The sequence below is a fragment of the Mangifera indica genome, chromosome 20, assembly GCF_011075055.1.
Source record: "Mangifera indica cultivar Alphonso chromosome 20, CATAS_Mindica_2.1, whole genome shotgun sequence".
Classification (NCBI taxonomy): Eukaryota; Viridiplantae; Streptophyta; class Magnoliopsida; order Sapindales; family Anacardiaceae; genus Mangifera; species Mangifera indica.
In genome coordinates, this window is record NC_058156.1 from 10,766,552 (window position 1) to 10,785,207 (window position 18,656).

General features: G+C 33.8%; 1 protein-coding gene and 1 long non-coding RNA gene across 3 annotated transcripts; both read right to left on the minus strand.

Moving 5' to 3' along the window:
* Positions 1-1,114: 1,114 nt before the first annotated feature.
* LOC123203941 lies at positions 1,115-4,294 on the minus strand. Of its 2 annotated transcripts, none has more exons than XR_006499401.1 (4): positions 3,965-4,294; positions 2,702-3,092; positions 1,933-2,313; positions 1,115-1,522 (listed from the first exon to the last, which is right to left on the minus strand). It is a non-coding gene; the product is annotated as an uncharacterized LOC123203941 (long non-coding RNA). The 2 variants fall into 2 exon arrangements; XR_006499402.1 differs by having other exon boundaries at positions 2,702-2,801; positions 3,965-4,259.
* A 935-nt stretch (positions 4,295-5,229) lies between these two features.
* On the minus strand, positions 5,230-12,896 carry LOC123204345 (probable LRR receptor-like serine/threonine-protein kinase At3g47570). The gene is made up of 5 exons (XM_044620948.1): positions 12,050-12,896; positions 11,739-11,810; positions 8,440-8,661; positions 5,655-7,652; positions 5,230-5,582 (listed from the first exon to the last, which is right to left on the minus strand). Exons 1-5 carry the CDS (start codon positions 12,894-12,896, stop codon positions 5,230-5,232), a joined length of 3,492 nt encoding a protein of 1,163 aa, XP_044476883.1.
* Positions 12,897-18,656: the final 5,760 nt, after the last annotated feature.

Genomic DNA, 18,656 nt, shown 5'->3' on the forward strand with positions numbered 1-18,656 from the left:
CCAACTCATTGCCTTATTTTTGTAATGTTGGTATTCCACATAGGGAAGCAGCAATGGCATGCTGTGATGAAGTCCATCCACTGGCTAAGGTCTGTCTCTGTTTTGCCAACCTAAATGTACTCTTTCAAGTCCAAATGGTGTAATTTTCCAAGTTCATTTGGCAGATTGCCATGGATGTTGTTGTCTCTGAGTTTGAGATATGGTAGAAAAGAGAGATTTCCCAGGTGTGGACAAATGGTGCCTCGAAGATGCATGGATGAAAGGTCCAACGCTGTGACTCTTCCATGCGGCCATCACAAGAGACTCCAACCCAGTTGCGGACTGGAGTAGAGATGGACCAGCTATATGACAGGAGACTCTGAGGATCGGAAGTGATGTGTGCTTTGAACCGAAGAAGCGCAGATTGATCGGTTGTTAAGTTTCTGGCACAGATAGCGAGGCTTGACATGACGAAACAGTGTACAAGGAACACTGAAACAAAACAAAATCTCTTAAGAATCGCCATTGATGCGGTAAACGAAAGGTTTTGTTGAGTTTAATGCAAATTTATCAGATTGGACTTCCATGTGGCTACAATCATGGATTTATAAGACTTGAGAACAGAGCTTCCATTAATCAGCGAGATATTTGAAATTGAGGAAAGAGCTTCCATTAATCAGTGAAATCTTTGAAATTGAGGAAAACATTTACATACTTTTAAATCGGATTAAGGGTTTAACATTTGCGAAATTTATGTGTCTTCTCCTTACTCATTACTCTTGTTTTTTTAGCTTATTCATCTAAGCATTAACCTTTTATACTTATTTATTGGCCAACTAATTGTTTCCCACCCAGGGTTTGGCGAATGTTATTACCATGTTTAAAATTTCAAAAAGTTCAATTCTCATCCATCATCTATTTCGTTAGTAAATTTATTTTTTTGTTTTCGTAGATAATTAGATATGATTGTCTTGCTCTTTTATTAAAATCACAAAACTATCATTAACATTTAATATAATTATTAAATTATTAATTTATTATTACTAATTTAAAAGTTTATTATTAGTTAGATCCTTAAAGAGGCTTTGGAGCATAAAGGCTTGTTGCTGAATCCCAGAACCCAAGAGGAGAGATCTCTTGCAGTTATTAGGATATAATTTGCAGGCAACATGCCCTCCAAGCTTCTCTAGCAGTTATCATCAGTCTTCCAAAAAGGCCGATTATGTGAGCAGAGTGGGACTAGGGATGGCAAAGGGCAGGCAAGTGATGACCCCCTGCCACCAGTCCCTGATGCCAAACTCCTACTAATGTGCAGCTTTGGCGGTCATATTATCCCAGGCCCCACGACAAATCCCTCAACTGCATAGTCGGCAACACACATCTCTGTTGAGTAAATGCACAGTCTATCTCTCTAGAAATCTCCCTCTCCAAAAGATTCCACAATTTTGCTCCAGCCTTATACAAGTTGCAGCTGCCTCTCTAAGAATCAAAAAACATGCACACCACCTATCTAAAATTCTCCTTCTAAACTCGCAGCAAACCGCTACTCAAAAGAAGCATGAAGAAAAATTAAAGTCAGCTAACTAACTAACATCAACAACTATGTATAGGCTTGATGCCCAGCAATATGTGTGCAAAAATTAGTATAGTGAGTGCATACAAGAGCTGTGTGTGAATTAAGAGTTTGGGAGTGAGTGCCTGATAAGGAGTTGCAAGTGTGCACAAATATAAAAGGTGTGAGTGCAAAAAATAAAGAGGGCCAGTGATAGTGAATGGTATGAGTGCTTAGGTGTTGTGCTGCGAGCTAGTGTAAATTAAATAGAGAGCTCAAGGTTAGTGAGTGTGTTTGTTTGAGTGTTTTAAATATGGCAAACATGTAGAGAAGTATTGTGATGCATGTAGGTGTGGTTTTGTAATTCTTGAGTATTAATAAAATTATTGTTTTATAATTACCATTTGGGCTAACAGTCTTGTGGTGGTTCACCGCCACTCATCACGATCCTCTCTTTGCACCCACCTCTCTCTCTTCTCCATGGCCGAAGCTTCTCAATAAAATACCAGCTTGCTAATGAAGACCTTGATTCTCTTGTCTCAAAGAATATGACCGGATAACATCAGCGTCAACTTCTTTATCTTCTACACGGATTTGTTTGTTTCTTTTCTTCAACAAGCCTGAAACAGCAGCCTCTATGGGATTGCTTCTTGATGATGCAAAATCAGAAACTTGGTTTGTTGATGTTCTCAATCGCTCTGTGCTACTTCCAAGAAGGCTTTCTGACACCACCATGGATTGCTTACTGAATCTTGATAGTGACAATGATTTGAAGTCTCAACCTGAGGCCAATCACAACAGAGAGGTGAAAAATGTGGCGCATGATGTGCACTATTCTATGTCAGATTCACCAGTTCTAGAAACTACTTCATCCTTGGGGTCATCTTCTTCAAGTCCAAGGAAGCAATTAAAAAAATTCATTCAACCTAAGCACAAACAAATTCAAACTAAAACCTAGTAGACATGAAAAGAATCAAACCACAGAGGTTACTGGAAGAAAATGAAATACCAATGAAAACAATTTTCCCAAGAAATACAAGGAAATTTCTGAGCCTTCCAAAATCACCAATTAAATTATCCATAGGTTAGCACAGATGTAAAAAAGGCTGTTACAAGGACAAAATAACAAAATTATTCCCCATGCTCCAACTTTGAAATTTAAGAGCTTACCACTTGATATGTCTCTAGCAGTTTGCCAAGCTGGTGAGCATGTGGCTCTTCATCATTCACCTTATCCACCATGATGTACTCAATAAATATTTTCTGCTGACTGAAAGTTTAAGATTAAAAAATGAGTTAAAATCTGAAATATTTCACAAAAAGACAGGGGGCGAGTCACAGAGAGAGAATTGCAAATTAATTTTCAAGAAACATTTGTGAATCAATTGCAACTTATTCTTTTGATATACATGAAGTGCATTCATAAGATTTTCCAGAGGAAAAGCTCGAGCTGCAGGCATTATCTGGCAGCAAACTCTCGAACAGGTGCGTGAAGGGATACAGCAAAGTTCAAGCCTGGTGGATCACTATGAAGCTTATTGATAGCATGAACAATGCCAACCTACATAAAGGTTAGATGCAATTGGCAGGCTTGTAAGTCAAGTGTCTCCTGCATTCATAAGCCATTACGCCATTTTAACATAATCAATGTAATATTTCTTAGAGATAGGCTTTGACAGTAGCTCCAGCCAATTACTCCTAGCAATGGACTGCGATGGAATAATGTCCTCCTCTAATGAACTCGACAAACATTCTCTAACACTAGCCTAAAATGAATAAGACATGAAAAACTAATCCCTTGAAGTTCATGTATATGTACAAATTAAACATTACGTAATTAACTAAATTAATCTAAGTAGTAATATTAATGAATATTGTGCGATTAATGCAAGTAACAAACTAGTGAAATGATATTACCCAAGTCAAGTAAATTCAAGACAATCGCCTATAATTAAACATTATGATCACATAGGATTCAAATCAAAGATTGGGTTGTTAACAACAATGGAAAAAAAACAAAAAACAAAATTCACCCGCAATATCTTGTCCATCAAATAAGCCACAATAAATGGAACGAACACTAAGCCAAAAAAATACAGAGAAAGGCAACTTACAAAAACAAACACACTACAAAAAGAATGTTATAGACACTAAAAACTCAAGGCCGGGAGGAGCCAACCCAGCAGCAACAAACCATTCCCTTCCAGGCAAAAACACAATGAGGAACAAAAACAGGAGAAGCAACACCACTCTAGCCGAAAAAAAAAAAAAGGTTTTTTATCAACTAATTTGAGGAAGTTTGAGATGTAAACACACCAGTTCTTTTCATAATACTTATTTTTCAATCCAGGGGAGGAGAAGCTACACCACTAAAGCAAAATAACTTCAGTAAAAATTGAAAAATGGAAAATCATTAAAGAGTCAAAGACGAACACATGATGGGAGAGACGCCGGAGAGAAGACGAGTTCCCGTCGACCGTCGTCAATGCAATGATGAAGACAAACAGTTCGATGCACAAACGATTCGAAGAAGAGTTCTGGAGAGTTCACCGAGATTTTGAGCGCCGGTGAGGTGACATTTGAGACGTTGGAGGGGAGAAATTTGAGACGGCGGACTCATCAACAGAGGAAGCCAACATTTGACAAATTCTGTGGGTTAGGGATTTTGACAAGTTCTCTACAAATTTGAGTATGGAATTTTATTTTCTATTAAATATTATTTAATTTTGATAAAAATATTTGCTTCGGTTTTATAGTTTAGATATTTTTCTAGCAGTGGATTCTTGAATTGGTTTAGCCTCAAAACCCATTCGATTTGGTTCAACCAAACGTACATTCGTTTAGTTTCAGTTTGAGCCAAATTTGTATAAGAAGTTTTCAAAATTGAGTCGAATTCAAGTTACAGGATATGCAGATTATTATTAGACTTCGATTTGAATTTATAGTTTAGATTTATAGTTCGAGTTCACCTACAATTTATTATTCGAAATGGTAATTTGAATTTATGACTCAGATTCTTTAAGTTCAAACTTGTTTATAAAACGATATTATTTTATCAATTATTTTGGTAAAACAACATCATTTGCTAATGAGCTACAAACTCGAACTATATATTCAAATTATGAATTCAATCTAAATTATTTTTTATTTAAATCTAACTCAAACCAATGCCAATTTTGGCTCAATAAACTCAAGTTAAATTATTTTTTATTCAAGTTAACTAAAACTATGAGATGTTCAAACTCGGTTTAATTCATATTCATCCTTAGTTTTTATAAACCTATGAAACCAATAACAATGAATTTATGAATTTTTTAGTAAGAAATTAAAAAATACCTCATTGAAAGTATAAATTTGTTTAGTTTTGTAAATAATATAAATTTGTTTATTTTAATTTTTCATTTATGTTATGGCATAACTTTAGTAGATTTACCAATAAGGGATTATATATATATATATATGTGTATATATATATATATATATATATATATATATATATATATATATATATATATATATATATATAGGTGGTTCTTGCTTTATCATTGATATTGTTTAAATAAAAAAGATAAAGTCATTCTTGTGTATCATGTGCAGAATCCATTATTCACAGCTTAACTAGATAGATAATCATCAATTAGAAAGATCATAAACAACAAACTAAGAACATAAATAACATACATCACTACACCTTTTATTTAGGTGCCTCCTACATCTTGCTGAAACTCCAATTTGATCTTCTTGAGTTTTGCCAAGGCATCTTTCATATTGATCCTCTGTTCAGGTGACTCCATGGAACAATTCAAAGCCAAATTCATGATGCTTAACATGCAATTCACTTTGGCACCAAAACCATTCTCATCTCTTAATAAATTAGCATCCACAACTTCTGTTACTGCATCAGGCAATGATGCCTCCACCAAGCTCTTTAAACTTATTTCTCTAGCAAACATCTCATCTGTGGGCTTCTTTCTCATGAAAGTTTCCATCAACAAAATTCCAAAACTGTAGACATCTCCTCTTGTGGACACAATCCCCGTTGATCCATACTCTGCAAATTTACATTATATTCATCATTAAAAGTAAATAACATTCTAATCGAAATTTATAATTGAAACTTCACCTGGTGCCATATACCCCATAGTCGCTAGTGTAAGGGTTTGTGTCTTCGACTCGCCTTCGTCTAAGAGCTTGGCAATGCCGAAATCACCCACATGGGCAACCATATCTTCATCCAATAAGATGTTTTGAGGCTTCAAATCACAATGGATGACTGGTGTTGAATAATCATGATGGAGATATTCAAGAGCTGATGCAACATCTATCATTATGTTCAACCTTTGTAGAATATCCAAAAAATAGTTGTGAGAATACAACCACTTCTCAAGACTACCATTGGGCATGAATTCAAGTATCAAGGCCTTAAAATCGGTATTACAACAGCTGCTCACGATTTTTATGAGATTTCGATCACGAATGTTGCGCAATACTTCACATTCAGAATCAAAGCTTTTAAGTACTCTTTCTACTTGCAAATTAAAGACCTTTATTGCAACTGTAGTTCCATCTGAAAGTATCCCTTTGAATACTGAACCGAAGCTGCCAATACCAAGCATGTTGCACTCACTAAAATCATCGGTGGCTCGTTGAATTTCTAGATATGATGTTCTTCTCCATGTTGCTAAAGATAACGAATCAACTTGATCAACTGGAGAATGTTTTCTTTTATAATGACACCTTATGAAGACAAAAGTTACAATCACTACCAAGAAAATTGGCAAGATTGAAGGCAAAATGTATTTCATTACTAGTATTTTTGATTGGTTAATGGTGTCAACCTTGCAAAGAGGAACCCCTTGCCTTGGCAAACCACACAATGCATGATTTAATAAAAAGGATCGAGCAGAAAATGTTTTGAAAGGACCTTTGCTTGGAATTTCCCCTTGTAAATTATTTACAGAGACATTGAAGTTTTTGAGATAGGTGAGCGCCTCCAATGATTTGGGAATTTCACCAGAAAGACTGTTGTTTGAGAGATCCAAGGATACCAAGCTTATCAATGCCCCAAATGTGTTGGGGATGGCACCTTCAAATCTATTGTCTGCCAAAGATAGAGTTTCAAGAGCTTGAAGGCCCCCAACGGTAGTGGGAATGTTTCCTGACAAGAGATTTTTTGACAAATCTAAATCTCTCAAGACCTTCAAACTCTGTATACCTGGAGATAAAAAGCCACTCAATGAATTCGATGACAAGTTTACCTGCAATATATACTGAAGAGTCCATAATGATGGGGGAATGCTAGAGTTAAATTTGTTGGAGCCTAACTGCAGATCTCTCAGAGAAGTCAAATTCGCCAAACATGTTGGTATTGCCCCAAAGAGCATATTATCATTCAACAGCAGTTTATTTAACATGTGTAATTGGCAAAGCTCGTAAGGAATGAATCCCAAAAAATTATTTTTATTTAGCCACAGACCTTGGAGATTCCGCAAATTTCCCATCGATGTCGGAATAAATCCGCTCAAATCATTTTCCGAAAGATCTAACCTTATCAAGCTATGCAAGTTACCCACCTCTGTAGGAATGCTGCCCTTGATCTTGCAATTACTTGCAACAAAAATTTCAAGAGTTTCAGATAAATTGCCAATTGAAAGTGGTATGACTCCATACAGTGGATTAAGATCCAAGAGTAGACTCTTCAGTTTCCTGCACTTTGTCAAAGAAGACAGAAAGCTCCATTCTGCAGAGGGAGATTCAGTGGTGAAGTTATTGATCTTAAGGTTAAGCCATTCAAGGAATTTGAAGTTGCCTAATGTATTTGGAACAAGCCCAGAAAATGAGTTGACGGCCAGATCTAGCACAGCAAGCTTGGAAGCATTGGTAATGGAGGTGGGGATCGTTCCAGTAAGTTTATTATTCCCTATGGCAAGACCCATCAAGTTGGGAACCCCATGGCCAATGGTTGCTGGTAGATAGCCTGAAAGTTTATTGCCAGTTAAACTAATATTTACCATGCTTGAAATATTGAAGATTGAGGCTGGAATTACACCACTTAAGCTATTGGAATCTAGAAATAGAATCTGAAGATTTTGCAAATGGCCTATCTCCTCTACAATTTCACCTGCCAAAAGGCAAACATCTAAGTAAAATGGAAACAGAAACGCTGAAACATTTATTTTTAGCGTAATATTCACAATTTATTTTTAATCATTGATAATGTGATTCCAACAGGATAAAAATTACAGAGTTAGTAGACAATCTTGTCCTCATCAAGTAATATTCACAATTTATTTTTAACATGATACAATACATGTAGCTTTAATATCATAATTTGGTTCAGTCGAAGACGAGAATATGAGTTGTATAATAAAACGTGTATAATAAACTGTTTGTAAACATCTAGAGTATTTGTAAAAAGTTGTTTATAGATTTCGATCTTTCTACCAAAAAAACCTGTTTTAAAATCTAAAAAGAGTTTCAATTTTTTTTAAAATATCTTAAATGCCCCCAAAATATTTCATACCAATTTCAGGGTGTTTCAGAAAACGAAATATTTCAGACACGTAGAGACTCACCCCAGGGTGTGTTTATGTGCTTCCTAGGCAAACATTGATGCATAAAACTGAAATGAAGACAAGGCTATATAATACACAAGTTATGCAATCAAGTTCATATGTCAAACAAATCAAAGTGTGCACGTACAATATAATTTTAAAATTAATAAAACTATATTTATACACATTTAAATATACAATTTGATATACAGATGTCATTAGGTGATTTTAAATAAAGGATAATACGCCCAATCACATGATAAAAATATCATTTGTGTATCTAACTATATATTAAAAAGTGCGTGAGCAGACTGTTGCTCCATTAAAATCGCAAGTCTTCAAAAGTGTAAATACCTGTTAAGCTGTTAAACCTGAGAGCTAACGCCGTAAGAGAAGTACAGTTCTTGATATTCTTAGGAATATTGCCGCTTATCGCATTGCCATCAAGATTAATCTGTTCAAGTGTTGGAATGTATTTGCAGATATCCGCTGGGAGACTGCCGAATAGGCCACTGCTTTCAAGGAAAATAGACTCCAGAGAAGATATGTTTAAGATGCTTGACGGGAAGAGACCAACTGTAAATTCAAGATGCAATCAAAATAGACTTACAAAAAATTTTAGTTCACTAATTTATCGTGAAATTTTGACTACTAAATTGCCTATATGATATGTAATTTTGAACATCGTTTTGAGATACAGCGAAAACTTGTACTGCTGGCTATTTTTAAGAGTGACAGGGTAACTCTTTATATATACTGCCAATTATTCGTAATGTTGGGTTGGGACATATATGTTTTAAGTTTGGGATTGTTAACGGTTGGATACAGTGACCCAAATTCAATATTGGGTGTCTTGAGAATAGATTGGGAGTTCCAGTAGAATAACACATCTTCCAATTTGAAGCAAAGGCACTACACCTGAAACTCTGAATTGTAGTAGAATATCGAACGACCAAAGGAACCGTCTCATTTCCTTTTGAACGACCAGGACTTAAAGTCCCATAACAGGTGTTTCATCGAATGAAAAGGTTGTTACATTGCGGATATAAATTCGTTACATTTGTGGGTTTTACATGGTTTGTTAGAGGCTTAAGAAAGAGGATAGGTTTTTATGTTTTCAGCACTTGATATTGGAGAGTTTTTTTATGTCTCTTATTCTCCTTATACTAAAATTTCAACATTAGTGATTTCTCTTTTCTCTATCCATGGTTCTTCTTCTGTTTTGTGTTTTCCACATAAATCCTTGTGCTCTTTTGCTCTTTCATTAATTGATTCGTGCTGCGTTAATTGTTTGATGGTACAACAAGCTTTGCCATCTGGCAAGTCAAAATGATGACAGTCTCGGCCAAGGTAGGGACCAAGAACAGGCTGCATGGAAAAGCAAAGCAACCTGAGATTATAGACGATGATATGATCAAATGGGGTGATATGGATGAGAAAGCCCTTTTATGGATCCAGTTGACTTTGAGCACCAACAAACTCCTATAAATTATGGAGGAAAAGACTGTTGCAAGAGCATATACGAATTTGGAGGATAAATATATGAATAAATCTCTCACCACTAAGCAACAATTGACGCAATGCCTGTGTGTTATACGTAAGTCAGAAGGTACGTTACTAAATTCATAACTAGTAGAATTTTCTTCAATTATTACATATTTGAGTGAGATTGATGTGAAAATTGAGGATAACGATCAAGTGCTTTTTTTGTTGTGTTCATTTCTTTCTTCATACAAGAATTTTAAGGACACCTTGATATATGGAAGAGGTGAACTTTTCTTTGAAGAAGTTAAGTCAAATTTAGAGGCAAAAGAAAAGGTCGATAAGAATTTGAATGTTGTAAAAGGGAATGATTAGGGTTTTGATTTATTTGTTTATAGAGGAAGAAGAAATGAGCGAAATTTAAGTTCTGGAAAGTCGAGGTCCAAGTAAGCATACAATGTTTACTTGTAATTTCTATAAAAAGAAGGGATAGATCAAGGACGACTGTTCAAAATTGACGAATAGACATAAAGCAAATGACAATAAATCTAAGTAAGAGGAAGCAAACATTACAGATGATGAAATTAGTGAACTATTTGTGTCAGTGATGTTAAGCACAAATTTGAGATGGGTTAGGTTATGGATACGGAGCCTCACATCATATAACTCCTAATAGAGATTGGTTTAATACTCATGAGTTGTTTGATGGTGGTGTGTTTTTGGGTAATGATCATGTATGTAAGGTGGTTTGAATATGCAAGATATAAAGTAAAATGCATGATGGGGTGATATAAACTCTTTCACGAGTTAAACAAATTCTAGAATTGAAGAAAAGTGGTTTGTTGTGTGGACAACATACAAGGTAGCTAGAATTTTATGAGCATTGTGTGTTTAGGAAACAAATGATATAAAGTTTCAGCATAACCACACACAAGACCAGAGGAAGTCTAGACTACCTCCATTCAGACCTTTAAGGATTATCTTAAATTCCTTCTAAAGGAGGTAACACTAGATACAAGCTTGCCTTCATTGATGAGTCTACTTCTATCATTGTTCATTGTGGCAATCAAAGTGCAATTCATTTAACCAAATATCAGGTGCACCATGAGAGAGCCAATCATGTTGGTGTTGGATATAATTTCATACAAGATGTGTTTGCAAAAGGAGATGTTTTTATCAAAAAGATCAATACTACAAACAATTCAGCTAGCATGCTCACCAAGCCTTTGCCTACTAGCAAGTTCAAGCATGTTTGCCATTTTGTGTCAAGGTGAAGATTATTGGATATGTGGATCGAAATCTAAAATAGGCATTTCAGGTGTAGAGCGAGAGTTTTAATAGCATAACTGATGTTCCAATTTGAAGCATGGGCATTTGATATGAAACTTTGAATCATGGTAGAATGTCAAACAATTAGAAGAATGGTCTTATTCCTTTTTTACTAGCCACAACTTAAAGTATTAAAATGAGTGTCCTGTTGTAGACAAAAATTTTTATGAGTTTTGTATAGTTTTTGTAAGGCTTAAGAGAGAAGTTGAGGTTTGAAGTTTTTTGCAATAAATATTAGTGTTTTTTAAATCTATTTTGCTCTTCCTGTGCTAAAACTTCAATATCAATGATTTTTTTCATTCTTTGTCATCCTATTTTGGGCTATCCTCGTAAATTCTTGTACTCTTTTACTCTTATATTGATTATTTTGTGTTACTTTAATTATTTTGATATTGGGTTTTGATATAAGCTAAATTTTCACGCTTTTGACTTTTTCAACTCAAGGTATGTTGATGCATATTTTTTAACAAGAGCATTTGCTATACAATAATACTATGCGTACACAACTTTAATACATAATTTGAATATATAAATGATGTGTCAACATGTAATTAGATAATTTTGAATTAAAGATAAAGTAACACCTAATCACATAATGACATATCATTTGTAAACTCAAATTATATATAAAAAATGTTTACAATGTTATGTGTACATACTTTTGAGTATAAAATCAGATACATACATGATATTTGATCATGCAAATAAGTGTTATTTTATTTTTTATTTAAAATTATTCAATCACATAATGACATATTATTTTTAAACCCAATTGTGTACACAAAAGAATGTCTATATAGTTTTATTGCTAAATATATATTGAATTTTGGAAGGAATTATACCATTTAAATTATTGTGACCAACAGCTAAATACTGTAGATTCTTCAACTTGCCAATCCCTAGTGGAATGTCACCTGCTCGTGGACAAAAATTTGCCAAAACATACAGTTATTGGAGATTAAATAAAATGAACATGGAGATTACATTTTATAACCTTATTAACAGACAAATTATGTCAGGATAAGGATCATACTTAATCATATGATAACATAATATATATATACTAAAAAATATATTTACATAGTTTTATTGATAATGAATACACATGCCAGTTAAAAGTAAATTATGCTTATAAAATATGGTGGAATCATACCTTCTAAGTTGTTATAATCAAGAATCAACCATGTAATCTTACTCGAATTTCCAATAGTTTGTGGTATGAGCCCTGTGAATTTATTGTGCGACAATGAATAAGCAATAGCCTCGCTGCAGTTGCCTAAACTTCTTGGAAGCTGGCCAGAAAGTCCATTATAAGATAGAGTCAGCCATTCAAGTTTTGGAAGACGATTACAGAGACCATCCGGCAGACTGCCAGACATGAAATTGTAGGTTAAACTAAACCCTTGTAGCGAGGAACTGTTGAAGATGCTACTCCAAGGTATGGAGCCCGAGAGGAAGTTAATTGCCATATAGAAAACTCTCAGCCTGGTGAGCTTTGCAATCTCTGGTGAAATGCTTCCTTGAATATTATTGTCGATTGCCCACAAGACCTCTAGCGTAGTTACATTGAAGAGAACATCCGGGATGGTACCTGTGAAATTATTATATTCGAGTTTCAGGATTTGGAGTTTGGATAAGAGACCGACAAATCCCGGAATACCTCCACTTATTCTATTATTACCAACAGAAAAGACTCTCAATCGGCGTAATTGTCCCAGTTCATTTGGCAGATGGCCATGGAAATTGTTGTAACTAAGATCGAGACTCACTAGGAATGAGAGATTGCCCAGGTGTGGAGAGATGGTACCACCAAGATCCATGAATGAAAGGTTCAAGGCTCTGACTCTTTCATGGCGAGCACCACAAGAAATACCAACCCAGCTGCAAATTGGATTAGAAATGGACCAGTTATACGCCAGTACACTGTAAGGATCGGAAGTGATATGTGCTTTGAATTGAAGAAGGGCAGATTGATCGGTTGTTAAATTTTTGGCCGTCATAGCGAAGGAAGAAATGAAACAGTAATGCAAAAGCAAATAGATGCGCAGGATATTCCCCATTTAATTGTGAGGTAGAAGTATGAAGTGGGATGAAAGAGAGGGATAAGAACTTATAACGACGAAAATTCAGCGTAGCTATGACTAGATAGAAACAGAGAAATTAGGCGGAAAATTAGTCAACTCCATAAGTTCATGAAAAGAGAACAGGCGACTTTCATTTCTTACTCTTTTCTCAAGTCTTTCCGCAATTATTCCATCTGGAAGACTGAGAACAAACACAGCTCAAGGACAGACAAGAACCCACAAAAGTGCTCCTTCCAACAATAGTTAATGGTAGGGCCGAAGCTACATTTGCTAATTGTTGTAGCTACCAATTTGATTGAAACATAAGTGGAAGACACCAAAAGTCAAACAACCTAGTCTAATTAGGCGTGAAAGAAGGAAGAGTCTAATTTGACCCAGCTCAATACCATTAGTTTGATACAGCGATTTACCCAAATTCCAATTAATTTGATAGTGATCAGAATAAAAAGAAATCATAATTCTTATTAATTACCTGAAAGACGCCGACGAATCTTAGTCTGATTCCCTAAGGAAACGCACAGAAAGTTAAATCAACAGATTTCACAATCAAAAATGCGCTTCCCCTTCAAAACGATAGTTGGTTTTGAGCAATATTCCAGTAAACCTACAAAGACACTGATTATTTTCTGATATTTCAAAACCTTTCAATTCGTATGTATGTATAATTATTATAAATTTATGATAATAATTAATAATATACGAATGTCATTCAATTGAAAATACCACAACTGAGAAAAATCGACTAGGAAAATAAGAACGATTTCAATTGAACCTTGAGAGAATCGATATTTGATTAAGAAGGTTAAAGATTGTGATGTGTTCTGGAGTGAGAAACAAGCTAGCAATGAAATAGAGGAAGAAGAATCTAGAGAGAGAAAGAAATCAGAGGTGAAGACGGAAGAAGAAGATGCTGAACAGTTCCATAACCAAAATTAGTTACACTGCTTTTATATCAATTCCCATTCGAAACGACATGGCTCCTGATGAAACGCAGCGTACAAACAGCTGAATTAGTGACCGTTGCGGAACGTCGACGTTTAAGTGTGGCGCTGGTTCAAATTTGCATCAGATTGAAGTTGGAGAAGATGAATTTGCAGGATTGAAGTTGGAAAAGTCGAACTCCATTATTTAAAAAAATTGTGGGAATTTGGTTTTGAGTAGTGCTTTCGAAAAAATTTCGATTTAGGTATTTGTTTAGTGAATTTTAGTTCCATTATTTAATAAATGTGAGTTATTTTATAAATCATAATTTGATAAATAATTAATATGACAATGTGTAGAATCAGTCCCGTAAATACTAAAGGGTGCGGTTGGATTCCAGCTGCTAGGAAAATCAGTTTAGTTTAGTTCAATTTGGTTCAAATTCATTTAGCTTAAATTCAAATTGAATTTGAGTTAAAAAGAATTCGAATTGATTTAACTGACAATTTGGATGGATGATTTGATTTGGTTCAAATTTGGTTTGTGATTCAATTTGAATTATATTAAAAAATTATTAAAACAATATCGTTTTGTTTATTATTAGATAAAATGACGTCATTTCATTAACGAATCATAAATTTAAACTATAAATTTGAGTCACAGATTCAAATTATAAGCCCAAGGCATGTTTGAGTTAAATTATTTTTATTTAAGTTGAACTCGAATCACCTTTAATTTTAATTCGATAAGCTCAAGCGGAGCTCGAATTGAACTATTTTTTAAGAGAGGCAATTTTGATGGAATATTTTTAAGTAATATGGTGGAAAATGCAACGCTAAATATTAGTCCAATAATGACAGACTTATCCATTTATAGTGAGAAATTTAAAGAACTCATCGTTAAACATATTAATTTTTTTTAAATGAATTGGCCCACTCGGTTCAAATTTGAGTCGGCCAATCCCATGATTTCAAGATCGTTAAAAGCATGTGCTTGACTCGGTGGAAAACAGACTTCAAAGAAGACATGTTGAAGATGCTTGACGGGAAGAGACCAACTGTAAATTCAAGATCCAACCAAAAATAGACTTACAACAAAGCTTAGTTCGCTAATTTATCTTGAAATTTTGACTACTAATGAGATGTTGTCAAACAAATTTATCTACAACTAAAACTTTAGTAGTCAAAACAACAATTTAATTGCTAAAAATTTCATTTTGGCACAAAAAATTTCATTTTGTTTTACAACTAAACACTCGCCAAAACAAAATTACTCACAACTAAAATGTTAGTTGCCCATAATTTTTAACCAAAAAAAAAAATACAAATAGTCTATAATTAAATGATTTTAAGATTGAAAATAAATAATTATATTATTTAATTACAAATTATCCTTATCCTTAGGGGGGCATCTTTTAACCAAGGACCCCACTACCATTTGTTCTCAGTGCTGGGAGTAGTAAGCACTGGGTAAAAATGAAGTCATTTTCTCAGTGGTCGTGGTGGGGTCTTACTATTCATTCCCACGTTCAAAAAAGTATTAGAGAAATTTAAACTGTTTGGATTTGCTTTGAAAATTACATTAACACAAATTAATTCCTTAATTAGTAAATTAAATTATGGGTTTGTGAGTAAGTGAGTCAAAGGAAAGACTACTAGGGTGGCTATGTGTATTGAAGCTTCAAACTAAAAAGAAACTAAAAGTTGGTTGTTAAGTCAAGCAGCCGGGTTCAGAATGAAAAGAGTAGTCTAATAGACCTATATAATGAATATAAATTTATTTTTTTTTTAAATTTAAAATTATTTAATTATATAATAATATGTTATTATTTATAATTATTATTTTTAAACATTAATTATTGCGAAGAAAACAAATAAGATGGGAAAGAATGGAAACCCCACAAGTGTGAAACGTCCACTTAATTTGTTTCAGATGGTCAATAGTCTTTATGTTCATATTTTCAGAGCAATAACTTGGCAATTTCTAAATTTACTTCCAGACAACATCTTTCCTAGTCTTCCACCAAAATAACGTGGCACGATTAATTCCAAACTTTATTTATTTTTTTTTTAATTTTTCTATCAAGAAAACTAAGTACAGAGGCAACTCAAGAATAGACAAGGACCTACAAACATTCTTATCTCTTTACACAATTTTTCTATTAGGAAAACTAAGAAAAGACGCAGGTCAAGGATAGACAAGGACCCACAAATGTTCTCACTTCTTTATATAATTTTTCCATCAAGAAGTCTGAGAACAGATACAACTCAAGAATAGACAAGGACCCACAAACATGCTCCTTCCAACAATAGTTAAAGGTAGGGGCCTAGCTTGATTTGCTAAGTTTTTGTAGCTACCAATTTGATTGAAACATAAGTGGAAAACACTAAAAGTCTAATTGAAACATAAGTGGAAAACACTAAAAGTCAAGTAACCAAGTCTAATTAAGTGTGAAAGAAGGAAGAATTAATCTAGTCTAATTTGACACAAATACGATACCAAAGTCGGCTCAATATTTTAACTGAACATGAGTCAAACTTACACTCAGTCATGCTTGAATTTGGCTCAGTACAAATCCAATGCTAATCAAAATATTAACTTAAACATTTATCATGTAAATCTCTATAAACATATCATGCTTGAATTTGGCTTAGTCCAAATCTAGTGCTAATCAAAATATTAACTTAAATATTTATAATTTAAATCTCTGTAAACATATTACAATTGTCGATCGAGGTCAAAAATAGTCAAATTGACCATGGAAAGAAGGTGTGAAGAAGAATCAACAAAGGAGGGAATAGGGCACATACAATAAGAAGAGAATCGATTAATTTGATACTAATCAAAACAAAAAAAACATATTTCTTATTAAAAATTGACAAGAAAAATAAGAATGATTTCAATTGAACCTTGAGAGAATAGAAATTTGATTAAAAAGGTTAAAGATTGAAGTTGGAGAAGATGAATTTGCAGGATTGAAGTTGGAGAAGCTAAACAACAAACTTGTGGGAATTTGGTTTTGAGTCGTGCTTTTAAGAAAATATATGTTGTTTACACTCCTCTATGAAAAGTTATCATCATGTCTTTGATGTGAGTGGTTTACATACCCTTGTAATATGCCAAATTGTTAGGATAGTAGTCGGTGCTAAGCAAATACTCGTCATATGATAAATGTATATTGTTTATAATACAATTATCGAGGGATAAGGTTTACCCATACAATAATAATAATATTATTGTTATTGTTATTATTATTCAACCACCTAATGAGAAACTTCATAAATGAAACTCATTTCACTAGATTCGAGTTTTGACCTATTTAGTATGGTTGGTTCCACTTCTTTAGAAGCGGTTCAACTCAGGTGGAATTTTTTATTATTAAAAAAAAAAAAAAAATGGTAATTACCTATAGAATGTCTAGGGAATTTTATTTTCAATATCATTCCGAAAGATTATGCGTATATAAATTTAAAATAATAAAAATCACTTTTGAATATAATCAATTAATCAATTAAAATGAATTAATCAAATCATCCAAGGGAGACTGCAAAAGTAATTGCATCCAAGTATTGAAGCGGGCTCTGGACTTGGAGGTGGAATTTGTGGAAATGGATTATGAGGTAATCTTCCACTCTAATTTCACAGTATTGGAGCTGTGCATTGAAGATCTTTGTCTAATTCTATTGTCAATGTGATTTTCCTAAAGCAAAAACTATATTAATTAACAATTCTCACAATTAATTAAGAGATCAGAAATTGGCATCATATCTCTTCTTTCTAACTCATTGCCTTATTTTCGTAGTGTTGGTATTTCACTTAAGGAAGCAGCAATGGCTGTTTTGTCAACCTAAATGTGCTCTTTCAAGTCCAAATGGTGTAATTTTCCAAGTTCCTGTCGATCTTCATTAATTAAATTATGAAGACAAAAAGTTTGATGCACTAACGATTCGAAGATGACTTCTAGAGAGTTTGCTGAGATTTTGAGCACCGGAGGAGACATTTCAGACATTGGAGAGGAGAAATTTGAGATGCTGGAGAGGAGACGACTTTCGACACTGGACTTATGAACAGAGGAAGCCAACATTCGACAAGTTCTGTGGGTTAGGGATTTTGACAAGTTCCGGAGAAATTTCAGTATTAAATTTTATTTTCTATTAAATATTATTTATATTTGGGTCGGTTTTATAGTTTGTATTTTTTTTTGTAAGAGAGAATCCAAATCGAGTAGGTTAAGTCTCAGAAGCTAACTCGGTTTGGTGCGACTAAACTCAAATTCATTTAATTTCAATTCAAGTCAAATTTGAATAAAAAGTTTTGAAACTAAGCCAAATTCAAATTATGAGATATTCAACTCATTACTAACTTTGATTCGAATTTATAGTTTGGATTCATAGCTCAAGTTCAGTTAAAATTTATTACTCAAATTGATGGTTTAAATTCATGGCTCAAATTCTTCAAGTTCGCAACTTGTTTACAAAAGACATCTTTTTACCGATTCTTTAGGTAAAACAACATCGGGATTCTTTATGCAAAGAAGAACCCCATGCCTTGGCAAACTACACAATGCATGATTTAACAAAAAGGATTTAGCAATAAATGTTTTAAAAGGACCTTTGTTAGAAATTTCCCCTTATAAATTATTCATAGAGGCATTGAAGTTGTTTAGATTGGTGAGAGCCTCCAATGATTTGGGAATTTCCCTTGAAAGATTATTGTTAAAGAGATGCAAGGACACCAAGCTTATCAATGCCCTGA

Coding starts and splice junctions, on each gene's coding strand:
- LOC123204345 (XM_044620948.1), bottom strand. CDS start 12,896: ATGACGGCCAAAAATTTAACAACCGATCAATCTGCCCTTCTTCAATTC. Junction 11,811..12,049: donor TGATTATAACAACTTAGAAG/GTATGATTCCAC, acceptor GTCCACGAGCAG/GTGACATTCCACTAGGGATT. Junction 7,653..8,439: donor CAGGTTTAACAGCTTAACAG/GTATTTACACTT, acceptor GCCTTTTGGCAG/GTGAAATTGTAGAGGAGATA.